At 41.0% G+C, this 23,865-nt stretch overlaps 1 protein-coding gene across 1 annotated transcript in view; it reads left to right on the forward strand.

Moving 5' to 3' along the window:
* Positions 1-424: 424 nt before the first annotated feature.
* Positions 425-23,865, forward strand: part of nomo (nodal modulator) — a 33,087-nt gene continuing 9,646 nt past the window's right edge. The window contains 36 exon segments of the mRNA XM_020642810.3: positions 425-584; positions 2,047-2,314; positions 2,486-2,634; positions 2,777-2,932; positions 5,071-5,156; positions 5,243-5,388; positions 5,478-5,625; positions 6,599-6,781; positions 7,335-7,480; positions 7,716-7,830; positions 8,639-8,736; positions 8,963-9,146; positions 9,239-9,369; positions 9,530-9,685; positions 9,777-9,855; positions 9,967-10,143; positions 11,636-11,692; positions 11,694-11,864; positions 12,382-12,471; positions 12,556-12,601; positions 12,757-12,857; positions 13,138-13,244; positions 13,363-13,435; positions 17,181-17,333; positions 17,524-17,661; positions 19,307-19,396; positions 19,521-19,626; positions 20,289-20,439; positions 20,551-20,728; positions 21,190-21,331; positions 21,442-21,573; positions 22,720-22,856; positions 22,962-23,049; positions 23,235-23,298; positions 23,396-23,491; positions 23,588-23,809. Coding sequence (XP_020498466.2) covers positions 569-584; positions 2,047-2,314; positions 2,486-2,634; positions 2,777-2,932; positions 5,071-5,156; positions 5,243-5,388; positions 5,478-5,625; positions 6,599-6,781; positions 7,335-7,480; positions 7,716-7,830; positions 8,639-8,736; positions 8,963-9,146; positions 9,239-9,369; positions 9,530-9,685; positions 9,777-9,855; positions 9,967-10,143; positions 11,636-11,692; positions 11,694-11,864; positions 12,382-12,471; positions 12,556-12,601; positions 12,757-12,857; positions 13,138-13,244; positions 13,363-13,435; positions 17,181-17,333; positions 17,524-17,661; positions 19,307-19,396; positions 19,521-19,626; positions 20,289-20,439; positions 20,551-20,728; positions 21,190-21,331; positions 21,442-21,573; positions 22,720-22,856; positions 22,962-23,049; positions 23,235-23,298; positions 23,396-23,491; positions 23,588-23,809 — 4,580 coding nt within the window. The 5' untranslated portion in view covers positions 425-568.

Genomic DNA, 23,865 nt, shown 5'->3' on the forward strand with positions numbered 1-23,865 from the left:
ATACAAATGAAATAAAAATGTTAATATCTAAACAACTAACACAATTCATTCATTGGCCCTTAAATATATATATATATTTTAATAGCTTTAATGGGAACTGGTTCTAATAAGTAAAGTATAAAAATCCAGTATAACCAAATGTGGTTAATTATGCATGGATGGAAAGTAACAAAAAGCATTTAGTCACGTAGGCTAGTTTTGATGTAGGCTATTTGTCCTTTTTGGGCATAAAATTCCCATTTCAACCCGTCGTATTTTAAATAAGTTGTTATATTTGGGATTTTTTATTTTATTTTGTTTAAAAAAAAAACCTCAATACTAGGCTACAAATTAAATAATAATTATAAAATAGACTTATATTACAGAAAGGAAAGAACCAGGGAGATAAACATAACGTAAGCGCTGCTCTTGGATCTGTATCCACATTCAGGAAGTTGTCTCTGGGAAAAACAGTGTAGTCTTCCTGACAGCGGAGACTCCCTGTAGACGAAGTCTGCTAGGTTTCTTGTTAGCTTGTAGTTATATCAAAGACTACAAAACTGTTTTAATTGAAAAGGAAACGGGAACCATGGAGGTCGACTCAGGTAAAGTTAGCGCGACATTCGTGTCTGCTACTTTGAATACTTACATGTCGGGTTTACTTTACTTTAGCCCATCAGCTAGTCATGCTAAACTACAAACTTAAATCAAACAGCTGATAATGTTGGGCTAAGTGCTTTGTCCTGCTCGTTAATGATTTGTTAGGAGTGGTTCTTTACACAAGTTACATCGTAAATAGAGTTGTTTACTGTAACTGTGTCGAAACGCCGCTGTTGGCATTTTTACTTGCTGAGTCTGGTTCTCGTTTGGCCATTGTCTCATCCTGCTCCACTTCATGAAGGGGAACAAAACAAAGTCTCACATCACTGTTTATTACGTGAGGAAGCTACGTTAAATGTTGACATCTGTAACAACTTTTTATCATCTCAAATTCAAAAAGAGATGATTGCTGGGAGACCTGTGTAGCCTAATTCATAAAAAACTCACAAGTCTAAACAAATAATAATAGACCTACTCTGACTGTTCCTGTTCAAACCAGAATACACACGGCTGGATGCTGTGTTATAATCCATACACTATCTTTATTACATTGTACATTGTAAAATATATATTTTTGAGATGCACCGATGCATCTGTATAGGCCGAAATCGGCACATCATAATGTGGTATGAGAACCGATGTCAGTAGATGTTTTTTTTTGTTGTGTCAAAAACATAAGTATTGGGATTGACTTTATTGTTATTTCAAAACTGAGTATCTATATCGGCCACTCTGAGCATCTTTATTATGTTTTTTTTCCACTGCTAATAAATCTGCTCCAGTGACTTGATGTATCTGTCATCATGCATTCAGTCCTACACAAAATACTAACCCTTTTGATTGATTTATCAATTAGAGAATCAGACAAAGAGTCATTCCAGTGCCTTTTGGGAAATTAACACACTTGTACTTTTACATGGGCAAGGAATGTCTCCAAACGACCTGTTTGAGCGCACATTTTCTGGAAAGTGGAGGAAGGCAAAAGACGTAGAGGACTTTCTCAAAACTGGGGGGTTTGTAGACAGGCGAGGGACACGTATGGGGTTGGCTGTTGCGTATGAATGCAAGTGAATGGGATTAGTTATTTGTGATGGTCTCACTACATAGCAACCACTACCATCCGTGTGTGAATGTGTAGGTGTGACATGCGGTGTAAAAGCGCTTTGAGTAGTCAGAAGACTAGAAAAGCGCTATACAAGCTCAAGTCCATTGACCATTTACTTATCAGTGTTAGAAAAACATAGAAAAGTGCATTTTTGCATAATATGGGACCTTTCAATGTTTGATAGCATCTTTCACTTCATGAAGTAAATACCTTCAGCCCTTTGGTGAAGAAGATTACATTTTACTGACTTGGGATGAAAACCATAACTTCAAAAGTAGAAATGGAAGAGTAAGGATCGTTATAAAGACAGGATAACACACATCATGAAATTCTTATCATCTCTATTCACCCCTCTTTTAAAGTCTTCTACACTGATCGTAGTGGACGAGTCACCAGTAACCCACTGTTGGACCAGCTCCCCAGCTACCAGTCTCTGCTGTACCACAGGAAGTCGTCATTGACCGCAGGCTCAAAGCGAAGAGGCAGCTCTAGATCACGACTTGGCTCCTCTGGCAGCGGGAAATGGGGCATCAGCACATTCAAAAGACGGGAAGAGAAACTGAAGAGTCCGACAGAGCAGAGACCCATCCGGGAACTGGCCAAGACCATGGCTGAGAAACGTAGACACAAGTAGGAATGATATGATCATACTATACTGAACTTCTTGATTAAACAATATGTAACTGATGTCTTAAATATTGTGCAGCATTTAGAGATCTTTCTATTGATGGTGTGATTTTTTTAGAAGTTTTCCCTCTGTGTAACTTCTTTACTAACAATGTGTTTGTCTGCTTTTGTTAGCACACAGCGCTTAGAGGAGGCCAGAGAGCTCAGCAGCTGGAGCCACATGAGGCGAAGCACCCGCAGGCATCTGAGGAGGCTGAAAGATGACGTTGAAGAATGGCTGAACTCGCTGAAACTTTGGAGAGGAGACATTCACCTGATAGAGGGTGAGAGATGAAAACAACAACGTTTGCCCCGCATTTCTGTTGAGGATCACCAACATGAGTAAATACTTTCACAGCTATAACAAATCAGAGCCAGGTTTTGTTCTAAAGTTTATCTCTCCATCCGTTTCCTTATATTTGACAGGGATGTTTGGCACAGGGATCCTGTCTTACTTCTCCTTCCTGCGCTTCCTGGTGATGCTCAACTTGGTCATCTTTCTGCTCATGTTCAGCTTTGTCATGCTCCCCATCATCATCGCCCCCAGTGCTTCAGGGAATATCACCTACAACATACACGATGGTGAGGAGACACTTTTTGGATTCAACCGACAAAGAAGAAAACGGTGTTAACTAACGTCACCAAAATTATGGATACTTCATTTTTAAAGTGATGCAATCTTGGTTAAATATTCATCAGCTGTATCTAAAAAAAACACAAAAGCTTAAAAAAACTGACATATAATGAGATTTTTACCCCAAAGCTGCAAGCAGTTCCAAACCTTGGGCGGCTGGGGCTTAGTTGGTAGAGTCAGTCGTCTCGCAACCGGAATCCCCAGCTCCTGCAGCTACATGTCCAATGTGTCTTTGGGCAAGACACTTAAACCCAAGTTGCTCCCACTGCTTCGTCGGCGGCGTATGAATGTGTTGGGATTAGTTAATACTGATGGCTACTTTACAAAGCAGCCTCTGCCATCAATTCTACAATTCACTTAGCAGACGCTTTTATCCAAAGCGACGTACATCAGAGAGTAAGTACAACACAAGCAAGGATCTCGAAAAAAAGGCAACAATGTCAGTAAGCGCAAACGATCAGCTTTGAGTCCGATTGAACACACAGGTGCTGACAGGCATTGCACAGAGGCCAAGCACAACATTGATGGCAGTTCTTGAGAGCTCTAATCAGTATAGAAACCATCGTCACAACCATCATCATCATCAATAATATGGAGGCCATCATCATTAAGTTAGTAGGTATTCATGAAAGAGCTGGGTCTTTAGCTTTTTCTTAAAGGTGCAGAGGGACTCTGCAGATCGAATGGAGTTTGGATGAGACTAGTCAGAGACTTAGGACCCTGTTGTGAAGGTTGGATCAGACGCCTTTCATTGGCAGAGCGTAGTGGGGGGAGGGAGTGTAGACCTGGATCAGAGAGTTAAAGTAAGGAGGAGCCGTTTCTGTTTTGTAAGCGAGCAGCAGAGTTTTAAATTTGATGCGAGCAGTAACTGGGAGCCAGTGTAAGGAGATGAACAGCGGAGTGACATGTGCTCTCTTAGGAAGGTTGAAGACCAGTCGTGCTGCTGCATTTTGTATCATCTGCAGAGGTTTGATGGTGCATGTAGGAAGACCTGCCAGTAGAGAGTTGCAATAGTCGATGCATGATTTCACAAGAGCCTGTACCAGGAGCTGTGTAGCATGTTCTGACAGGTAAGGTATGATCTTCCTGATGTTGTACAGGGCAAATCGACATGACCAGGCAGTCGAGGCTACTTGAACCTTAAAAGTTAGCTAATCATCAATCATGACACCCAGGTTCCAGGCAGACTTTGTGGGCATGAGTTTGGTTGGTTCCAAGCTGGATATTGATCTGTGGTTGCATAGAGGGACTGGCTGGGATGACAAGGAGCTCAGTCTTTGAAAGATTGAGTTGAAGGTGCTGTTCATTCATCCATTTAGAGATGTCAGCAAGGCATGATGAGATTCTTGCAGAGACACCATCAGTGTGTGAAGGGGTAGGTGTGACCTGCGCTTTGAGTAGTAGCTCATACCAAGTCCAAAAGAGAGATAGACACTACCTTACAGTTCTAGTGCATCAATGGTAAATTAGAGGCAACATTGGAACATAAATCCATACATGAAAATCTAAACATCATCTAGCGTTTTGTTACTAATGACATTTTACCAGCATTGCGTACAGGATGGTTATTAAAAAAAAGACAACTAAAAATGACTAACTCTGTGTGCCCATACTTACGTATTTACTGTGGGATTGAAATCCGGATCAAGTATTGCTTTTGTATTTTGGTATTGTCTCAAACTTTGGGCGGCAGTACCTCAGTCCCTAGGGACTTGGGTTGGGAATCGGAGGGTCGCCGGTTCAAGTCCTGGCACGGACCAAGTCCGGAAATTGGTGTGGTAGCTGGGGAGGTGCCAGTCCACTTCCTGATCACTGCCGAGGTGCCCTTGAACAATGCACCGAATCCCCCCACCAGCTCAGGAGCGCCCACTCACTCTGACATCTCTCCATTAGTGCATGTCCATAGGATCCTGTTTGTGCATGTGTATCTATTTTGGCCTATGTTTGTGTAGCATGTTCACTAGACAGAGTGTAAAAAACAATTTCCCCTCACGTCTACAAAATATAAATTATTATTTAAAGTTAAAAGTTCTGGCATCGTTACAACCCAAGGCTTCAGCTTATACATTCCTGTTTTTGACTACAGGAAGTGAGTGCAGTGTTTATCCAAGCAGTGCTCGTCGAGGTCTGGTCATCTTCCATGAGCACATCACAGATCTGCTGTCTGGTGGAGTAAGTCTGACACATTTCATTTCATCTGGAAGAAAAAAAAGTTGGCTTTTTGGTCTCTTCACTTACACTCTGTGTTCAACCTCCAGGGCTTTCTGGAGCAGACTTATCTCTTCTACGGCTACTACAGGGCGGACAAAATACACTTTCCAAATATCACTTACAATTTGCCCCTGGCCTACCTGCTGGCCACTCTAGCCTACCTGTTCCTCAGCCTCATATGGATTGTTAAAAGGTACGGCTGAAAAGGCCGGATGATGTTCAGTGGAGTTTATATTCAAATCTGTTTAGTTTTTTTTAAAAGTTTTGTTAACTTCCTTCAAGGTCTGCCACAGGGTTCAAACAGAACCTGGTTCAGGATGAGGATCGCTTTCAGAGCTTTTGCAACAAGATTTTCGCTGGCTGGGATTTCTGCATCACCAATGCGAATGCTTCGAAGCTGAAGAGAAGCAGTTTACTCTATGAGCTCAAGGTCAGCGCAAGATTTGTGTTAAACATGACAATTAATTGAACAGAATTTAGCAGTAGCAGTTAGATAGATTGAATGTCTGTTTACATGCTCAGATTTAAAGGTCCCTTTAAACCAGTTTAAATAAGTCTAAGAGCTACTTACAAACATGTCTGTAAAGGTTGTTGCTATAAATCCACTCTGATCCTGTATGTTATCATGCCTTTAAACGCCTCAATTTCAGCCCTGCTCAGAACAGACTGTTTCTGTGTCTGTAGCTTTAAATGTGTCTGACCACGCCCCTTCTAGAAGGGCTTTGATGGCTTGGGCTTTCTTGCACCATGCCCTATTGTTTACAATGAGAAAGCATCTCAGAGGGCAGAACAAACCCCTAGCTGTGGCAGTGTCGCCCACCTGGGGGAGGAGTTACTGCCCTTTGTGATGTCACAAAGGGAAAATCCAAAAATTGCCTGTTTAAGCAATTCTACATTTTATTCATTCATTCAACATCGATAGCTGTTCTAGAGAGTTCTAATCAGCATTAAACCATCCTAAAATCATCATTATCAAACAAAACAATGAACATCATCACCAGCATTTCCATTAAGTGTGTAGGTGTTCATAAAAGAGCTGGGTCTTCAGCTTTTTTTTGAGCGCACAGTTTCCAAAAAGTGGATTGGACAAAAGACAGAGGATGGACTTTTCTCATAATTGGGGGGTTTGTAGACAGATTAGATAACTATGGCAAAGTGTATATAAAAATATGTGACTCTTAAATGTAAGTAGCAGCTTTATAAGGGTAGGGTGGATGGGGGGCTATAAATAACCTAGTTCTTGATATTAAAACAAGTTTAAAACTCTACATGATGGATCAATATAATACATAGAGTTTTACCTCATTGGTAATTAATTATTTATTATTGTTTGTTGTAGATATTTAATCTCTGCATCAATTGAATTTTTTCTCATTCAAAATACCATGTTCCCTTTTCTCCAGACGGATTTGGAGGAGGAGAGGATCAAACAGAAAATAGCAGATCGAACCCGCAAAGACAAGTGCCGGATTTACGTCATCCGTCTCATCCTCAACCTCTTCGTCATCGCTGTTCTGGCTGGCTGTTTTTACAGCATTTATGTGGCCACCATTTTCTCTCAGGAGGCACAGATGAACAATATAAAGGTGATGAAAAGTCGCACTTTGGATTATTAACCCTATGTCAAAGGAACTTAATTAACTACTATGAACTCTAAACAAGCTTTGATAATGCCATGGTTTTCTGTAACCCGGTTTCCACCAAGCGGTCCGGTAGGATTCAGTACTCTTGTAGTAGAGTAGCTTGACATCATATCACACTGTGTACCCCGCCAATAAATTCAACCAAGAAGAAAAACAATTTGTCTTCTTTCTGACGTGTTGATTTTTTTCAGCCAATCAAAGGACGGCAGTGTGAGTGACCACCTTTTAGAATCTGATTGGTATGCTTGGCACCCCAACAGAAGGGTAGGAAAAAAATAGGATGGTACGGATCTGTTTTTTGGGACCATTGCCGACTTTTGACAGTGGACACACCAAAAAATGCATGCCGTACAGTACCGAACCGAACTGAACCGCTCAGTGGAAACAGAGTTTACTACGTATGTGAACTGAAATTTAGGATGTGTTCCTCTTGAGTCCTGGCTCAATTAAAGGTCTTGTGATGTACATGCTCTGAATGACACTGTTTTGGTTGCAGGTGAATTTCATAGTGGATCTAATCTACGAGTATCTTCCTTCTATTGTTATCACCTTGGCCAACTTCATCACCCCGCTCCTGTTCTCCATCATCATCAATTATGAGGATTACTCACCTGCCTTTGAGATCCGCTTCACTCTCATGAGGTACGACAAACTCATCCTTTCTCTGATATTGACCTGAAAATGATTTGACTCAAAAGATTAGAGTCTAAATAGATTGGAGAAAGGGAAAATGTACCTTTATAAAGTGATACACACAGCTCAGTAGAATAAAAAAAACTGTACTACTAAAACACCAACACCACGTGGCTTTATACATTCATCCAGTTACTTTCTTTGCTCATTCATCTGTTTCCTCGATCTTTGTCTCTCTCCACAGGTGTGTCTTCATGAGGTTGACCAGTATTGGAGTGTTGCTCTTCTCTCTCTGGTCTCAGATCACTAAGTGTGAAGAGGAGCCCTGCAGCTGTGGCTATAACCATGTGCTTTACTCTGTAAGGAGTTTTCCCTCATGACTTTACAGTACAATCATTTCTACTGATAAAACTCCAATTACACCCTACTCTGAAACTCAATGCTTAACAACCGACTCAAACTGTCTAAAAGGCTTTAAAGCTATTAAGATAGATTTTTTTTTTTAAATTTAAACCATTGCATTTAATTGAATGTATGTTCTTAGAGCATTACTGCACTGGTATGTCTCTATACATGTGGTCTAGATTAGTTCAAAATCAAATGTGTGTGTGTATATATATAACACAAAATACATGTTTGATGTGTTTAAAAACATAAACATGGTAACACTATAAATTCAGGTCATAATATTCATCATTAACTAGTTGTGTATTAGCATGCTAATTAGTAGCATATTGTTTATTAATCAGTATTAAGCACTTATTAGTACCTTACACTACATGATCATAGTCTGTAACTAATAGGCCATTAACTAAGGCTTTACCTCCTAATCACTGCTTATTGATAGTAAGTTAGGAATTTGTTGAAAATTAATTCTGATCTTAATATGTTAAGCTTAGTATGGCTGTTAAAATGTTAAAGTAAGCAAAAGCATATTCAGATCATAATTGAACAACTTTAAATAATTCTGAGGGTATTGAGTGTAAACTCTTAGTTAATGGTCAGGGTGATGTTCTGGATATCAGCCCTGCTGTGATTGTCTTAGTGGTATTGTTTTCATACACACTTTGTGTGATTATTGGATTGGTCTCAAATGTTTGATTCTATGGTATATTTTCTAAGTTTGTTTAATATGTGCCTTTGCTGCCTCTTAACTGTCGTCCACAGTGCTGGGAGACCCGTGTGGGACAGGAGATGTACAAACTCACCATCTTTGACTTCATCATCATCGTTGCAGTCACCGTATTTGTAGAGTTCCCCAGAAAGTAAGTCCTTTTCTGACCAAAAGTGTTATAAAAAACATTTCTACCATCTGAATATAATAATAAATACGTCTATTTGTTTAGAATTGTTGACAAAATATGATCATCTTAACTTTGAGGTGCAGACCTCTCATTGGACTGGAAGAATATAGAGTTGACTAATTTCCTTTCCAGCTGGTAGTACTTAAAGGCTAAAAGTATTTATTTGTATTTAATTCTTAACTGCCAGGCTGATCGTCAAGCATTGTGATTGTGGCCTGGCCAAGTGGTGGGGCCAACAGGAGTTTGCTATTCCTCAGAACGTGTTAGAGATCGTCTACGGTCAGACCATCTGCTGGATCGGCACTTTCTACAGCCCCATGCTCCCGGCTATCTGCACTATAAAATACTTCTTTATCTTCTACATCAAAAAGGTGACTCATTCCTTCTTAAATGTGTTTTAGTTTACATGGTTAGAAGTCAGAAGCAGGGCTCTTGATATTACCTCTTTGCTCTTTATCTGTAGGTCTCTTTGATTAACAACTGCCGTCCAGCCAGTCGTCCGTTCCGAGCGTCCAGCTCCAACTTCTTCTTCCTGGGCGTGCTGCTGATCGGCCTGGCTCTGGCCTGTCTGCCTGTCACTGTCAGTGTAGCTCAGTGAGTAATGTAATGTTGTCCCAGTCTATTAAACGATGTCATGTTTGCTTTTCTGCAGCTTTCATAGATCCTCAAAGAGGGAGTATTGATATCAGATGTCAATATTTGTCTCATGTTTCTCGAGGCATATATACTCACTCACACATCCCTTATTGCACAGAATAAACTGCTCCCAGGCCTGTGGACCGTTTGTTCATTACAACACCTCATGGGAGGTTTTGCCAACAACAGTATCCCAGCTACCTGATGGTGCTAGGACCCTCCTCTTTGCTCTCTCATCAGAGGCCTTTGCTGTCTCCTTCTTTGTTGTAACATGGTACATATCATCAGGCATTCTAATAAATAGTAAACTCATGTTTTTACTGTTGGGTTGGTTGTAATCAAAACATTTTGACTCTTTCCTGCAGCTTGGCCATGTTTTATGTGATTGCATTGGCTGGAGCTCACAAGAGAGTTATTAACCAGCTAAGGGAGCAGCTAGCCATGGTAGGTTTCTTATCCTCTTATAATTTATTTCAAGTATAATTTTCATCATCAGTCATGCCTCGGCTATGCTCGATCATTATTTAAATATTTTCATGTTATTTTGTTTCCCAGGAGGGACGTGACAAACGTTTTCTGATCCAAAAGCTGTGCCAGGCCCAGAGGGTCTCAGCTATCAGATCCCCGGTGTCTAGATCGCAGCCTCGTAGCCCCAGCTACCACACCAGCTTCTCCAACAATTTCGACGAAAGTGTTTTCCTGGCACACCCGCCGCCTGACTCCTCCACACACGTGTAAGGCAAGAGCCTGGTATCACAGCTACAAGACTGGACACAAACTGTTTGAACCTTTATCTGAAATTTATGAACTGTCATCTTCCCTTCTGAGAAGGACTAAAATGACTATAACTACTGGAGTTTTTCTAAAATGCACTTTAAATATCTTAACACCAGCATTTTCTAACTTTTACAACTGTTGTGTTTACAGAACACTTTGTTCATTCTGTCTTGTGTGAGTTAAATCTCTTATAGTTCATTATTAGCGCATACTAATGCAAATAATCTATGCATTTCAAAGTAGTTAACTGTAATAGTGTTTTTAAAACAAAACTGTGACACTTTTTAAAGGTTTTATTTTACATTTTTCAATACATACAGTACACATAATATACACTTGGCAAACCAAACAAATACCCACAAAGCTAACAACAAAACAAGACATGCAATACACACCAGTATATTTAGATCAGTTCACTTAAAATGATTTTAATGGTCAATAAAATCAGTCTAATCTGACCAAAGAGTATTGATCCACTTTGGGTTTCTTATACTTGTATACATGCAGGCTCACAAGCTTCTTTGGAACATGTAAGAACATAATTGTATTGTGTTGGTTATTTCTCTGTGGTACTTTTTCTTCAAGAGTTTTAATGACAAACACCAAAAATACATAACTCCTCTTTTGTATCCTCCGTTTATTTATGCTACTGTACAATGTTTGAGTGACAAGATAATGTAATTCTACATCAGGCACATGAGATAACTCCAAATGTGTAACATGAGTTATGTGACAACTGGAACATTTTGGAGTGTTAATTTGTACGTTATTGCTTTTTGGACTGGGGGTAGTTTGTAGACAGTCTTTTTTTCTGTGTGGCATTTTCATATGCCTGTGGTGATGGCCTTTGATATTCAACTGTTAACAGAAAATAAATACTAAATATGTCAACTCGGGTTGTTGCTGTCTTTTTGTTCTGTGTTTTGACGCTTCTGCACAGGGGTCTCCAACCTTTCTTCATCTGAGGGCTACTTTGAAAAAATTAAAGTGGCCAAGAGCTACTTGCATCAAATCGCCTGCATTTATTTACATAGCTCACATCAGCTGGATTAAACTACTGTGTGTACACGTGTGAAATTGCAAAAGGCCAATGCTTATCAATAATTTTAAAATTCACATCAAGGTCCAAGAAAACATTACTACTTCACACTTGTTTTTATGGACCAAATATATGGATAGTGGGAAGAGGTGCATTTACTTTCGTCAGAGAGAGAGAGAGAGAGATATATATATATATATATATATATATATATATATATATATATATTTTTTTTAACACAGTCGGTCAACCTATAGGCGAGCTACATAAAACCTGCCCTTGAGCTACTGATAGCTCACAAGCTACCTGACGGAGACCCCTGCTTCTGCAGCTCTATTAGCATGCAGTAATACTACCTCCCCGCCAGCAGAGGGCGCTCATCCGGGTACTTCGCTCTGTCAGTGACAGCAGCTCAGGTGGTGCGGAACTGGAGGCGGCGTGCTGTTGCTCGGCTCAACGGGGGATCACACATACAGACAAAATGTTGAGAATTACGATTCGAGCAGACATTGGAGCCATTTGGATTTTGTTCTGTATCACCTATTCTCAGTTCTTGACAGTATCTTCTGATGATATAGTGGTGGCATGCGGAGGATTTGTGAAATCTGACGTTGAAATCAATTACTCCCTGATCGAGGTGAGAGCGCAGACTGTCCGGCTAGCTAGCAGCGAGCTAACATTTAGCTGGTCGTAGTAAAGGTTAGGCGGAGGCTGGATGTGGTTGAATGACAGTATGAATGAAACGACATAAACACCAGTCTTTTCTTACCCACACTTGGCTGCTCGCAAACTTTGAATAGAGTTTGAAAATGTTGTTTTAAGTGAATTTAGCTATTTGGTGGTTTGCTAATGTGGATGTTTTCGGTGCACATTAATGATTTGAGTGAGCAGTCATACTTGTTATTTCATTAATCTGCGGTCATGGTAAAAGAATAGCATATGCTAGCTCAGTCTAATACCACAAACGTGTCTGTTGTGGAGGAGGAGCCCTCAGTACTAATCCCTGATAATTAGCAGACTATGGGATTAGCTTTTTGGCCATTTTGCGAAATTAACTTAATCCAAGAAAGATTGGTTTGTTTGTTTGATGGCATCAAAATACCAATGTTTCATTAAACATGTGACACAAATATACACTTTTCTTTCATGCACAGATTAAATTGTACACCAAACAAGGGTCCCTGAAATACCAAACGGATTGTGCTCCAATCAATGGATACTTCATGATCCCTCTCTATGATAAGGTACAGCATTCACTCCTTTTGATTATTTAAGATGTTACATCCACTGCTCATTGTTGTATCCTAAAGACTTTCTCTTTCCCACAGGGAGACTTTGTTTTAAAGATTGAGCCCCCTCTTGGATGGAGCTTTGGTAAGGTTATTTAACAGTCATCATATAAAACATCTTCCATAAATTCACCAGATATTATACATGCAATCTTTTGATGTTTGCATTGTGTGTGTTTGTTTTATGCCTTTGTGTCTTTTTTTTTTTTTTTTTTTTTTTTTTTTTTAAACTCTTTCCAGAGCCAACCAGTGTTGACCTCCATGTGGATGGAGTTAGTGATATCTGCACTAAAGAGGAAGACATCAACTTTGTTTTCACTGGCTTTTCAGTCTCAGGAACTGTGAGTACTGTGAAGGAGATATTGCCACAATCATAGAAATGTTTAATCTAGAAGTCCCTGAAACCTTTTCTACACATTATGGAGAGTTAACGCTTTAACTTCTTACTGAATCCTTATAGTTGTGTACCTTTTGGTGTAATTTCTGACCTGTTTCACTTATCTGTTGACATAAGGCCACACAAAAATGACTTGGTTTACACGCCTCAGTAAGCCTTTTCTCAGAAAACTAATACACTAAAACATATATGTCTGGCTATGTTATGTGCTCTGTATGGTCCAGGTTCTGAGTAAAGGCCATCTCCTCGGCCCAGCTGGAGTAGAAGTGAGACTGAGCCGAGTAGGAACAGAGGAGAAACTCCAGAGTGTCGTCACTCAGCCCGGAGGAAAGTAAGTGGCTGACACCTGAAAGTTGTACAAAGTGCAACATGTGCTATCGCAGGAAACATTCATGCCTTAACGTTTTGTAATTTAAGGAGTTTTTCTTTTTTCTGCCTTGCTAACACAGGTATACCTTTTTGAAAGTACTCCCTGGAAACTATGACATCATTGCAGCCCATCCTTCCTGGACTCTTGAGCAGGTTGGTACCTGAACCTAGCTTATTAAGAACAAGACAACAGCACAGACTTTCTAGAAACAGGAATTTAGCAGACATGGCTTCAAGCATCTCTTGTAAAGCACATTAGAGTGGTTTGTCTTATTATCTGCTTCATTTTTTTTTTATACCAGTGCTGGGAAGTGTACATTTTATCATTGGGATGAATGTGTACAGAGATGGGTTAGACACTCTGATGTTAACCTCTAATTTAAAGCTTTGGTTTCCTTTGAATAGAACATTTACATTTTTTTTATTTTCCAACTCTTGACATAAAATATGTATAAGCTTTGTATACAAGGAGGGTGTAGGAGCAGATTATCAAAATAACAGGCAGTGTTTTGTATAAAGTATCTCACAGTGTGATTGAAGGTCACCTCTTCATTAGGTAGAAACATTTATCTCGTCTCCTGTATGAAGGGGAAACATTTTTTTGACCACTAAGCAATCGTTGCAAGAGAAGCAAGCGGCTGTTTTTATTGTATTGAAATGTGGACATTGAAAAGCTAATGGAAAAGGTCAATAAACAGACCAGCGAATCCAAGATGATGATGTGCATTGACAAGAAAACACACAACCAGATCCAAATCACCCTCAGTTAAAGGGATTCCTCACCGGTTGAAACATGAATCTGTATTGACATTGGGTCATATATGTTGTAGAAATGTGAAATAAATTTTGAAGTTGGTGCCTTCTTGACCGAGAAAAGGCAGAAAGTGTCTTTTTGGCTCTTGTGGATGAAAGACAACTACTCCCAGAATGCACGGCACCACAGGCCACTCCCACTGAACACCACCTACCAAGCTAGCTACTACCAGACTGAGGTGAAATTCATTTCACACACAAATTCTAGTGAGCTGGCTGTACGCTCGGGAGTGTCTGCATGAAGCGTTTGTGCGCTGAGAAGAAAAGCGCTGCACATTCGTCCAGAAAGGCGCTGTTGACGTCACGGTCGCTCTTTTCAAAATGTATGATATTCCGTGTATTATAGCGACGTACGGATAGTATCCTCTTTGCTCTGTGTCTGCTGTTAAAAATGATCTCAAATATAAAACATGCAGTAAGAAGTGACAGCCGTGTCGGTCATACAGCGGCCGTTGTCAACAGACTGTTGTCATAGAGACAGGACAGACATGCAGCACTTCTCTTCTCAGAGCACAAAACACTTCATGCAGACGCTCCCCAGCGCACAGCCAGCGCTTTTCTGCCGCATTTCAGTGGGTCGTTGAAAACATGAGGAACTAGCGGATTAGTTTCAACCCCTCTAACCAAAGCAGCCTCCGATTTTTGCGTCATCGGAGGCTGCTTTTCAGACAAGAAATACAGAGATGTCCTGTCTCAGGGGAAAATGAGGACGGGATGATCAGCCATTCAAAAATACTACCAGGTTTCTAATGATACAAAGCTTAATGCAAATGGGTGAAGTCTCCCTTTAAGGACAATGTAAAATAAGTCAGTACAGAGAGAATTGAGATCATTTGGAGTTATTCTGGTAAAACGTTCTTGTTGTCATTTTAAGAACCGCATCACTCTTGCTCTGGCTTCAACATTAAGTCCTGCTGACTTCTCTTTGATTAAGAGATCTTACCGGCCGAGATATTTTTAACCAGCCACAAGACTTGGATTCAGTGTCAATGAAAACCAGTTGTTGAAAGTAGCTTAATGCTTTTACTCTAGTCCTGATTTTATTGTGGCAGTTTAATTTGAGGATAATCTATTCTGCTTAAGTATTTCTATGTTTGCTATTTAGTCATCCACATTACAGTGGACATTAATGTCCTATTTGTCAATGATTAAAAAGCAGCTTAGGTCATAATCTTTGCAGGGCTGGATAACTTTACACAGTAAATTAAATGTCTAATGTATGATACTAATCGAGGCAGTTAGTAAAGTGATTAAAGGTAGAGTCAGTAGCTTTTTCCTAAAAAATATAATAAAATAATTGTTCTCAAACGAGGCTGAACCTTGTGTTGGCTTTCACACGCAGACACTGAGTTGGCCTGGCAGGTTAGCAAACATCGGGGGTTAGCTTATGCTTAGTGTGCGGCAACTTGCAGTGAAGGTACAAGCAGTAAACTACACACTATGTCCTGCTGCAACGAAAAATGCTTCTATAGTCCACTCCACTGTTACAAGCTACAACAACTGATGTACACAGTTATGTATATCATTCTCAAAAAGCCAATTCTTTAGGGAGCATAGGTTTTGGTATTGTAGGAGCATCTGATTCTTATCATGTCACAGGGACTTTTTCTTTTGACAGACTATTCTACACTTGGATATTACTACTTGTTCTTGAACAAAATGTTTCAGTACTTATTCTCCACTGCTAAAAAAACAAATGTCATCGGAGTGTCTCATTTATCTGCTACTTCATTGAACACGCAGTAAATCTGATAAAGTACTCATAGCTCTCTCCTTCCTTCCTTTATCTGAAAGCTTTTAACAAGCTGAACAGTTTTGTTAGTGACCATACTGTAGCTCAAAAACAGCCTCTATGGGGCGCCCGTAGCCTAGTGGTTAATGCACGTTCCCCATGTACGGAGTCCTCCAAGCAGGCGGTCTGGGTTCAAATCCGACCTGCGGCTCCTTTCCTGTCTGTCCCCACTCTCTCTCTCTCTCCAATCTCTGAACAGCCTCATGCTTATTAACAGTCGGTCACATGCCAGCGATGTGCAGAGTTGTTGCACAATAAAACTTAGTTATCATCAGCCCTTTTCAGACAACAAACGCCGTAACTAAGCTCAGCCGCCATCAGGTCTTCGTACATAAATATTGATTCCCGCAATGGTGTAATATTGGTGTCCCAAACTCTGATTTCACAATTGCGTTGAGGAGGCACACAGTCAGACATGCATGCATACGCTGTGCTCCCTCACTGGCTCCGCTTATCCCGTCTCACCTCTCTAACGCCTCTGTTACTACCCCCAAAGACGGTTCAGAGTGGGATCACTTTATCTCCCCCCCCCCCCCCATTACACTTCCGAGACATTTGGAGTGACGGCAAAATGTCACAGGGGAGTAAATATCTTGGCTTGAAACAGCCGTCTGAATATGGCTAGTAACTCCCTTACTGTTTTGTAATGATGGAGGCATCTGCCAATAGTGCCTGACCTCTATTATTTTATCTGCCAAACTACATTTTCACCAGCATTTGGCGAGGGATTGGCGCTAATTTTGGAACCTGAGATTTCAATTTCATTGTCAAATCTTTCCAAACTTCCACCCCATTGTCTTACAGATCATTTATTTCTCAGAGACCTTAGAACAAACACATGTATTCAGGTATAAAGAGTTGACAGCACTGTTCACTGATCCCTATTTTTCTCAAAATATAGATTAAAAAACCCACAATGTTTTCAAATGATGAATTAAAGCCTTCGACACAGAGTTGAGACAGATTTCGAGCAGCATCCCGATTAGCCCTCACTGTGTCAATAATGATTTCCTTCCCCATAGTTTGATATTATCTCGCACCACAGTGTGACTGTTCTTCTTCTGAGAAGTGTCATTATGTCCTGGAACAATACGTCTTTTTAATTCTGTATCAGTTAAGTGTCATTACTCACCTCCTGGCTCAGCTGATAGTGTTCCCTGTCAGGTTAGCATGTTTGTAACTAATGATCTCCAGCAGTCACCACACTGCTCCTGACAGGACCATTACTCCAACGCTCTCTGTTACTTACCTGGTGACCTTTGCCATCTTCTGTTTTATTTTTATTTTTTACAGAGCGCTACCTCCGTGCATGTTTCTAATGCCAATGCCCCGGCTGCCGACCATCTGGTAGTTGGAGGCTATGACGTCTCAGGGGAGGTCCGCAGCGATGGAGAGCCAATGAAAGGGGTCACCTTCCTGTTGTACTCAGCTACAGTCAAAAAAGAGGTAAGCAAGTATTATTCTACATTTTTTTTTTTTAAACAATGAGGAGACAAAGTTGATCTTGATCCAGCGTGCAGCATATCTTAAGCTTTTATTGAAGCTGTATTGTTGCTTTAATTCCAGAACCTCATGTAGTATTGATGGATTATGACTCAATAAGTATGTCTTTGTATTTCGTTGGTGTGTTTTACAGGATGTCAGCGGCTGTAACTTGTCCCCAGTAGACGGAGCTGATTCTGGTGACAGCTCTCTGCTCTACCTCTGCAGCGCTCTCTCCAGGGACGATGGAACCTTCATCTTCCCCTCGCTAGCCAGCGGCGAGTACACAGTGGTAAGGTCCCTGTGAAAAACAAACAAACAAGGCTGTCCCCATTTCTCGTCTCAGGGTCCCAGTCCTCGAGCTTTACGTCCTGCTTAAATGTGCGACAACGGTCCTTACCATGGTCGATGGAAAGTGTGACTTAAGTCTACAGCGAACACTCAGAGCAGCTTCTTCAATGCAACTGAATAGTTAGAAAAAGGAATGCACTCCTGTCATGTCTTCAGAATATAATCCATCTAAATGTGTCCTAATAAACATTTATATTGTTTAAGCAGCTTTAAAGGTCACATATTCTCCTCCTTTTCAATTGGTTTAAATAAGTCTCAGATCTCCTCAGAACATGTCTGTGAAGTTTCTTGTTCTAAATCCACTCTGATCCTGTATTTGATCCCCTCTATTTCATGACAGCAACAGTGCTGTTTCTGTGTTTGTAGCTTTAAATGTAAATGAGCTGTATTTGACCAAGACCATCTAGAGGGGTTTGGGTGACTTGGGCTTTCTTGTTCCATGCCCAATTGTTTACAGTGAGAAATCAGACTCAGAGGGCTGACCAAACACCTAGCTGTGGATGTGTCACCTCAACTGGGGGATGGGTTACTGCCCTTTGTGATGTCATAAAGGGAAAATCTCCAAACTCTCTGTTTGAGAACACATTTTCTGAAAAGTAGAGCAGGCAAAAGACATAGAGGGTGAACTTTTTTTTACAATTGCGGGGTTTGTTGACAAACTAGGGACACATAATAGCATGGTAAAGTGCATTTTGCATAAGATGTGACCTTTACGAGTGTTAATAAAGCTTAAATATTGTTTAAAGTGAGTGAGAAGATATAGATGGATTACATGAAAGCCTTGCTTCCTGTCCCTTCACTCTCATGCTTATCCTTGTGTTTCCACAGACTGTTGGGTATCACTTAGCTAGATTATTTATCTATTCGTTGGTTTATTTACTAGACATTGAATATTAATAAACATTGTTACAAACGCAGGTCTTGAAGCCAATTTGCAAATTGTCCACTTTAGTCCCTCGACAGACACAAAGTTAAGTAATCACAGTGAGCGAACGGGCAGGGACGTTTATATCACAGGGCCGGTGTGCTAATGCTGCGATCATCACGCCTGTTCTAAAGCTGCTTCATACGGTTTCCTGCTTGCCAGTATGTTCTTTGCCTTTCATTCGTCAATGCTGTGAATGCGTCCAGTGACACATAGCACTGATATAAAGGAAGGAAACTGTCATTGTAGTGTCAGACTCTGTCATCTTGGATTTCTGCAGCTTTTCTAAGTCAGATTATATTTCCGAAAAAATAATCCAATTCAGCATGTTGACGGACTTTCTAACGTCATGCTGTAATGCTGTTACCAAAACTGCAGGATGTAGTTCCCATCTGTTACCCGGTCCCTCACCTTGCTTAGGTGAGCAATTTAGATCAAGTACATGAATGGATAACTTTCACAATCCTTCTTTAACTACGATATAAAGAAAAGAGGTAGTGAATGTTTATAGCAAGAAAATGCTAACCATGACAAGCAACAAAGACAGGGTTTGATTTTATGATGATGTAACTTAAACCCCCTCACTGCATTTAAATGACTGTCTCGTGTTTATTTAATTATTTCTGCCTCTAATCTGCTTTTGTGAAATCCTTCCTTTCAGGTGCCGTTCTACAGGGGAGAAAGGATCACATTCGACGTCGCTCCCTCAAGGATGAATTTCAAGGTGGAACACAACAGTTTGAAACTAGAGGTAAAGAGTCGAGCTACATCTGCATTTGTTTAAATATCTGCTGTCATGTTCAAACATGAGTTCATTCCTATGCCTGTTTCCACACTTTGACATCCAGTGCTCTTTCTGTTATCTTTGCTTGTAGCCAATCTTCCGAGTCATGGGCTTCTCTGTGACGGGCCGCGTTCTCAACAGTGTCGGTGGGGAAGGTGTCCCTGATGCCTCAGTGTCCCTCAACAACCAGATCAAAGGTAAACACACAAAAAGGTCCATGCTCTAGTGGGTTTGTCTTGAAAAGCAGGAAAACAAAAAAATATCTAAACATGATGGGAATGCTTAAGTTTTGCATTCATTGGCTCTCACTGTACACACATTTCCACACATGTAAGGGCCTGTGTCCACAGGGTTGGCCGTGCTAGTTTTTAATACAAAACCAATTTAATTCCGCGTTGTCAGTGCTGAGTGCTAAAGCTTCAGCTGTTTTTAGTCTCTGCGCCCCCAGTTGAAAACAGTTCAACTTTTCTAACAGCGGCGCACTCGTCAGTGTCTCTTCTCCCTCACCAACCACTCAGGGCTGGATTTTCAACATCTGCTTTGTCAACAACAATGGAAGAGGAGACATTGACTCGTCTTATCGAGGGAAGGGTTTTCAGGTGTAGAGCTGCTGATGCCAGGACATGACTCCTTTACATTTTTTTCATGGAGATATTTCCTTGACTTCAAACAAATATTGAGCACACTGAGCTTTGTAAAACACACCCTAATAGACACTACAGAGGGAAGCTGAAGTTACATTTTGTTACCCAGCAACAATGAACCCTGGTGAGAAACGCTTTGAAGTTTGAGTGCATTCATCACAAATAGCGCTGTGTGTGGACACAGACCCTAACTCTTAACTAATCTCTCCTTACAGTCATCAGCAAGGAAGATGGTTCTTTCCGGTTGGAGAACATGACAGCTGGTACGTACACTATCCGTGTCAGCAAAGACCTCATGTTCTTCGAGCCAATCACAGTGAAGATTGCCCCCAACACGCCACAGCTTCCTGACATCATCACAGCAGGGTACGTCTGCTCTCTCTTTAATTGTTATGCTGCATGGAACTCGATAAAGATTCAAATTCTACTGAATTACAAAACAAATCAGCTCTGTGTTCTGATGCTTGTCCCACACAGGTTCAGTGTGTGTGGCCAGATCTCCATCAGCCGCCTGCCTGAGGGAATGAAACAACAGGGCCGCTACAAGGTCACTCTGACACACCGGGAACCAGACAAGACCTCCAGCAAGACCATGGACTCTGACCCACAGGGGGCCTTCTGCTTTCAGGCCAAACCTGGAGACTACAGCGTCCAAGTGAGACTCAAGCATGGAGATTTTTAAATAATGGATTACTGTTGAACTTACTGTTAACATGTCTTTGTTGTTTACTTTAATTGTTTTTATTTATTAATGCTAGTGTGTATGGGGCTAAATGTACGCAGCACTTGGGAGTCCAAGAAAATTTCATAAAAGGGACAAAAAAGTTCATCATAACATATCATAACATAATGTACCATGACGTATTGTAGCGTAGATTAATGTAGCATAGCATATTGTAACGTAGTGTAGCGTATTGTATCATTTTGTATTATAACATAGCATAACAGAATGTATAAAAGTGTATCACATACAGTTGTATGTCTGAATAATATTTACAAAATGACACTGACTCTGAGATGCATTGCCTGATATATTAATATAGAGGCTTTTACAGTAATCTGCTTGATAACTTGCCTTCCTACAAACTTAATTCTGTTGTGTTTTCATGTGTTCAGGTGTTGCTCCCTGACATGGAGGTCAAAGCAGGCCTGGCTCTGCAGCCTCAGGCTCTCGAAGTCTCCCTTGTGGACCGGCCCCTCACAGATCTACTGTTCACCCAGTTCATGGCTTCTGTCTCTGGAAAGGTCTACTGTTTGGGTAAGGGCTTTTAATAAAAAAACATGATCTTTTATAGATTCAACCCATCGAAACATACTTTTGGGATGCATTGCATGTTCTAAACCCTGTGCCCTCTGGTTGACCTCTAGCCTCCTGCGATGACCTGTCAGTGACCCTTCAGCCGGTGAGTCGGCAGGGCGAGAGAAGGTCGGTGGCTCTCTCTGGCAGTGGTGACACCCTTAGCTTCTCCTTTGATGATGTTTTACCAGGAAAATACAAAGGTTAGAACTCACTCACATACACTCTTTTCACACATACGGAAATTTACTGAAAAACTCCGGAGATGTGGCTCCCCGGAGGGGCTTTAGGCTATATGTGAACGCAAACAGCCAGATTTTTACCCAGCGTTTCTCCTGCCAGACCCCAAGTATTTTTCACACAGAAAGTCCGAGTGAGCTGATGTGAGAACACTGCAGCATATTCTCCGTTCTCCAAGAAACTTTCCCATTTATGCCTGCCTTTTTGGCATTTTTGTAGAACTCACTCACTACCAGTAAAAACTAGAGATGCACTGGTTAATGAAAATCAGGTCCCATACTGATGTTTAAAATACCAGTTGAGCCAATCTAGATTCCGATACTGGTTTTCTTTCATAACAAAAAAATGTTTTCTGTTTTCAAATGAGATTTGACCTTCAGTAAAATGTATAGATTAACTTTGAATACCTATTTATCATCTACAAAGTGGGCTTTCTATGCATAAGATCTGTTTTGTTGTAAGACAAAATCCATCTTATGCACTAATGACAATACATTTGTCATTAGTCACTGTTGATTATAGAGAGCACAGATGCAAAGTCAGCATGCACGTTTAGACTGGAACTACTCCAGCCAACGAATGAATATAAACTGTTTCCCCCCCCATACTTTGTACATTTCTTTTTCAAAAATAACTCTTTCTAATTACTTTTTAATGATTGTTTCGAGATCAATTAGTAATTACGAGCTTTTGATCATAATTGGTATTTAGTGGCAGCTTACAGGAAGCACACATCGCCAGCCAGCTTTCTCTACCTTCTGGTGCTGCATCCATCTCACTCACTGTTCAATCCACACAATCTGCTCTGTGTGCCTGCGAGCTATCTGCACACACAGCATCTCTCAGGCATGTTTACTCAGCTTGAAGTGTTGCCAGGCCTGAGTGTTGCAGGAAGTTTACTTTCTTATACTTTCTTATGCTTTTTTTTAAATTATTATTTTTTTTAAAGATGAGATAATTAAAAGGTCTTCTGAGAAAAACGTGCAACCGGAAGTGATCGCAGCTTCTGTGGTTGTTTATACATTAAAAACTTCATTAAACATTCCCATCTGTTTTTCTCTGTTTGGTTCTCTAATTAATAGTTTGTGTTATTCTTCCCCACCTGCCAGTGAGTATTTCTCATGAGGAGTGGTGCTGGAAACATAAATCCATGGAAGTGGAGGTTCTGGACTCTGACGTCTTGGGGGTGGAGTTCAGACAGATTGGCTACATCCTCCGCTGCTCCCTCTCCCATGCCATCACTTTGGTTTGTATTCTTGCCTGCTGTGTTTGTGTGTTTTTTTTTTTTAGCAGATGATGCATGATTCACAATCATTATTAACATTTTAAAATCATACATTTTTCTGCACAGGAGTTCTTCCAAGATGGCAGCAAACCCGAGAACGTCGGCGTGTACGACCTCTCCAAGGGAGTCAACCGCTTCTGTCTCTCCAAGCCTGGTAGTTCTGACCTCTCATAAGCCAAACATAGCATGAATTAGCATACCTAGCAAAGAAAACGGAGCACCAACTGTTCCCCTGTGCATAGTTAGAGTACAGTGTTCAGAGGCAAGAGGGCTGTGTCAACATTAGCTTCATATAAAACTGGACCAAAGTCATTAATCAACTTAAAATGTTTTGTGCAGGTGTTTACAAAGTCACCCCTCGCTCCTGCCACCAGTTCGAGCAGGACTTCTACACCTACGATACGTGAGTAATGACCTCTGTGCCCATTTATTTCTCCGTTGGAGTCCTCTCCCTCTGTACAGTTCAGCCAAGTGACTGTTGTTAACCTTCTCTCCAACAGCTCAGCCCCCAGCATCCTCACCCTCACCGCAGTGCGCCATCACATGACCGGGCTCATCACCACAGACAAGATCCTGGATGTCACAGTTACCATCAAGTATGCAGTCTTTCTGTAGTGGTGTTACTTGCTGTGCATCCATGTACATAATTCTGATGCTCTTTCTTTTTTTTTTTTTCCTCTCCCAACCATCAGATCATCAATTGAGAGCGAGCCGGCGCTGGTGCTGGGTCCCCTGCGGAGCCTGGAGGAGCAGAGGCTGGAGCAGCAGCTGATGGAAATTCAGCTGCGACGTCAGGAACGGGAGCGCCGTGCTGCCGAAGAGGACGGGGGCGTCAGGGATGATAGCCCTCCTATCCAAGAGAAGGCTGACGAACTGACAGGACCCTTCCACTACGAGTTCTCTTACTGGGCCAGGTGAGTAGTGCGCATTTAAACTAAGCCTTAGTTCCTTGCCACAAAACAAAGTAAGG

The sequence above is a fragment of the Labrus bergylta genome, chromosome 1 (genome assembly GCF_963930695.1).
Source record: "Labrus bergylta chromosome 1, fLabBer1.1, whole genome shotgun sequence".
NCBI lineage: Eukaryota > Metazoa > Chordata > Actinopteri > Labriformes > Labridae > Labrus > Labrus bergylta.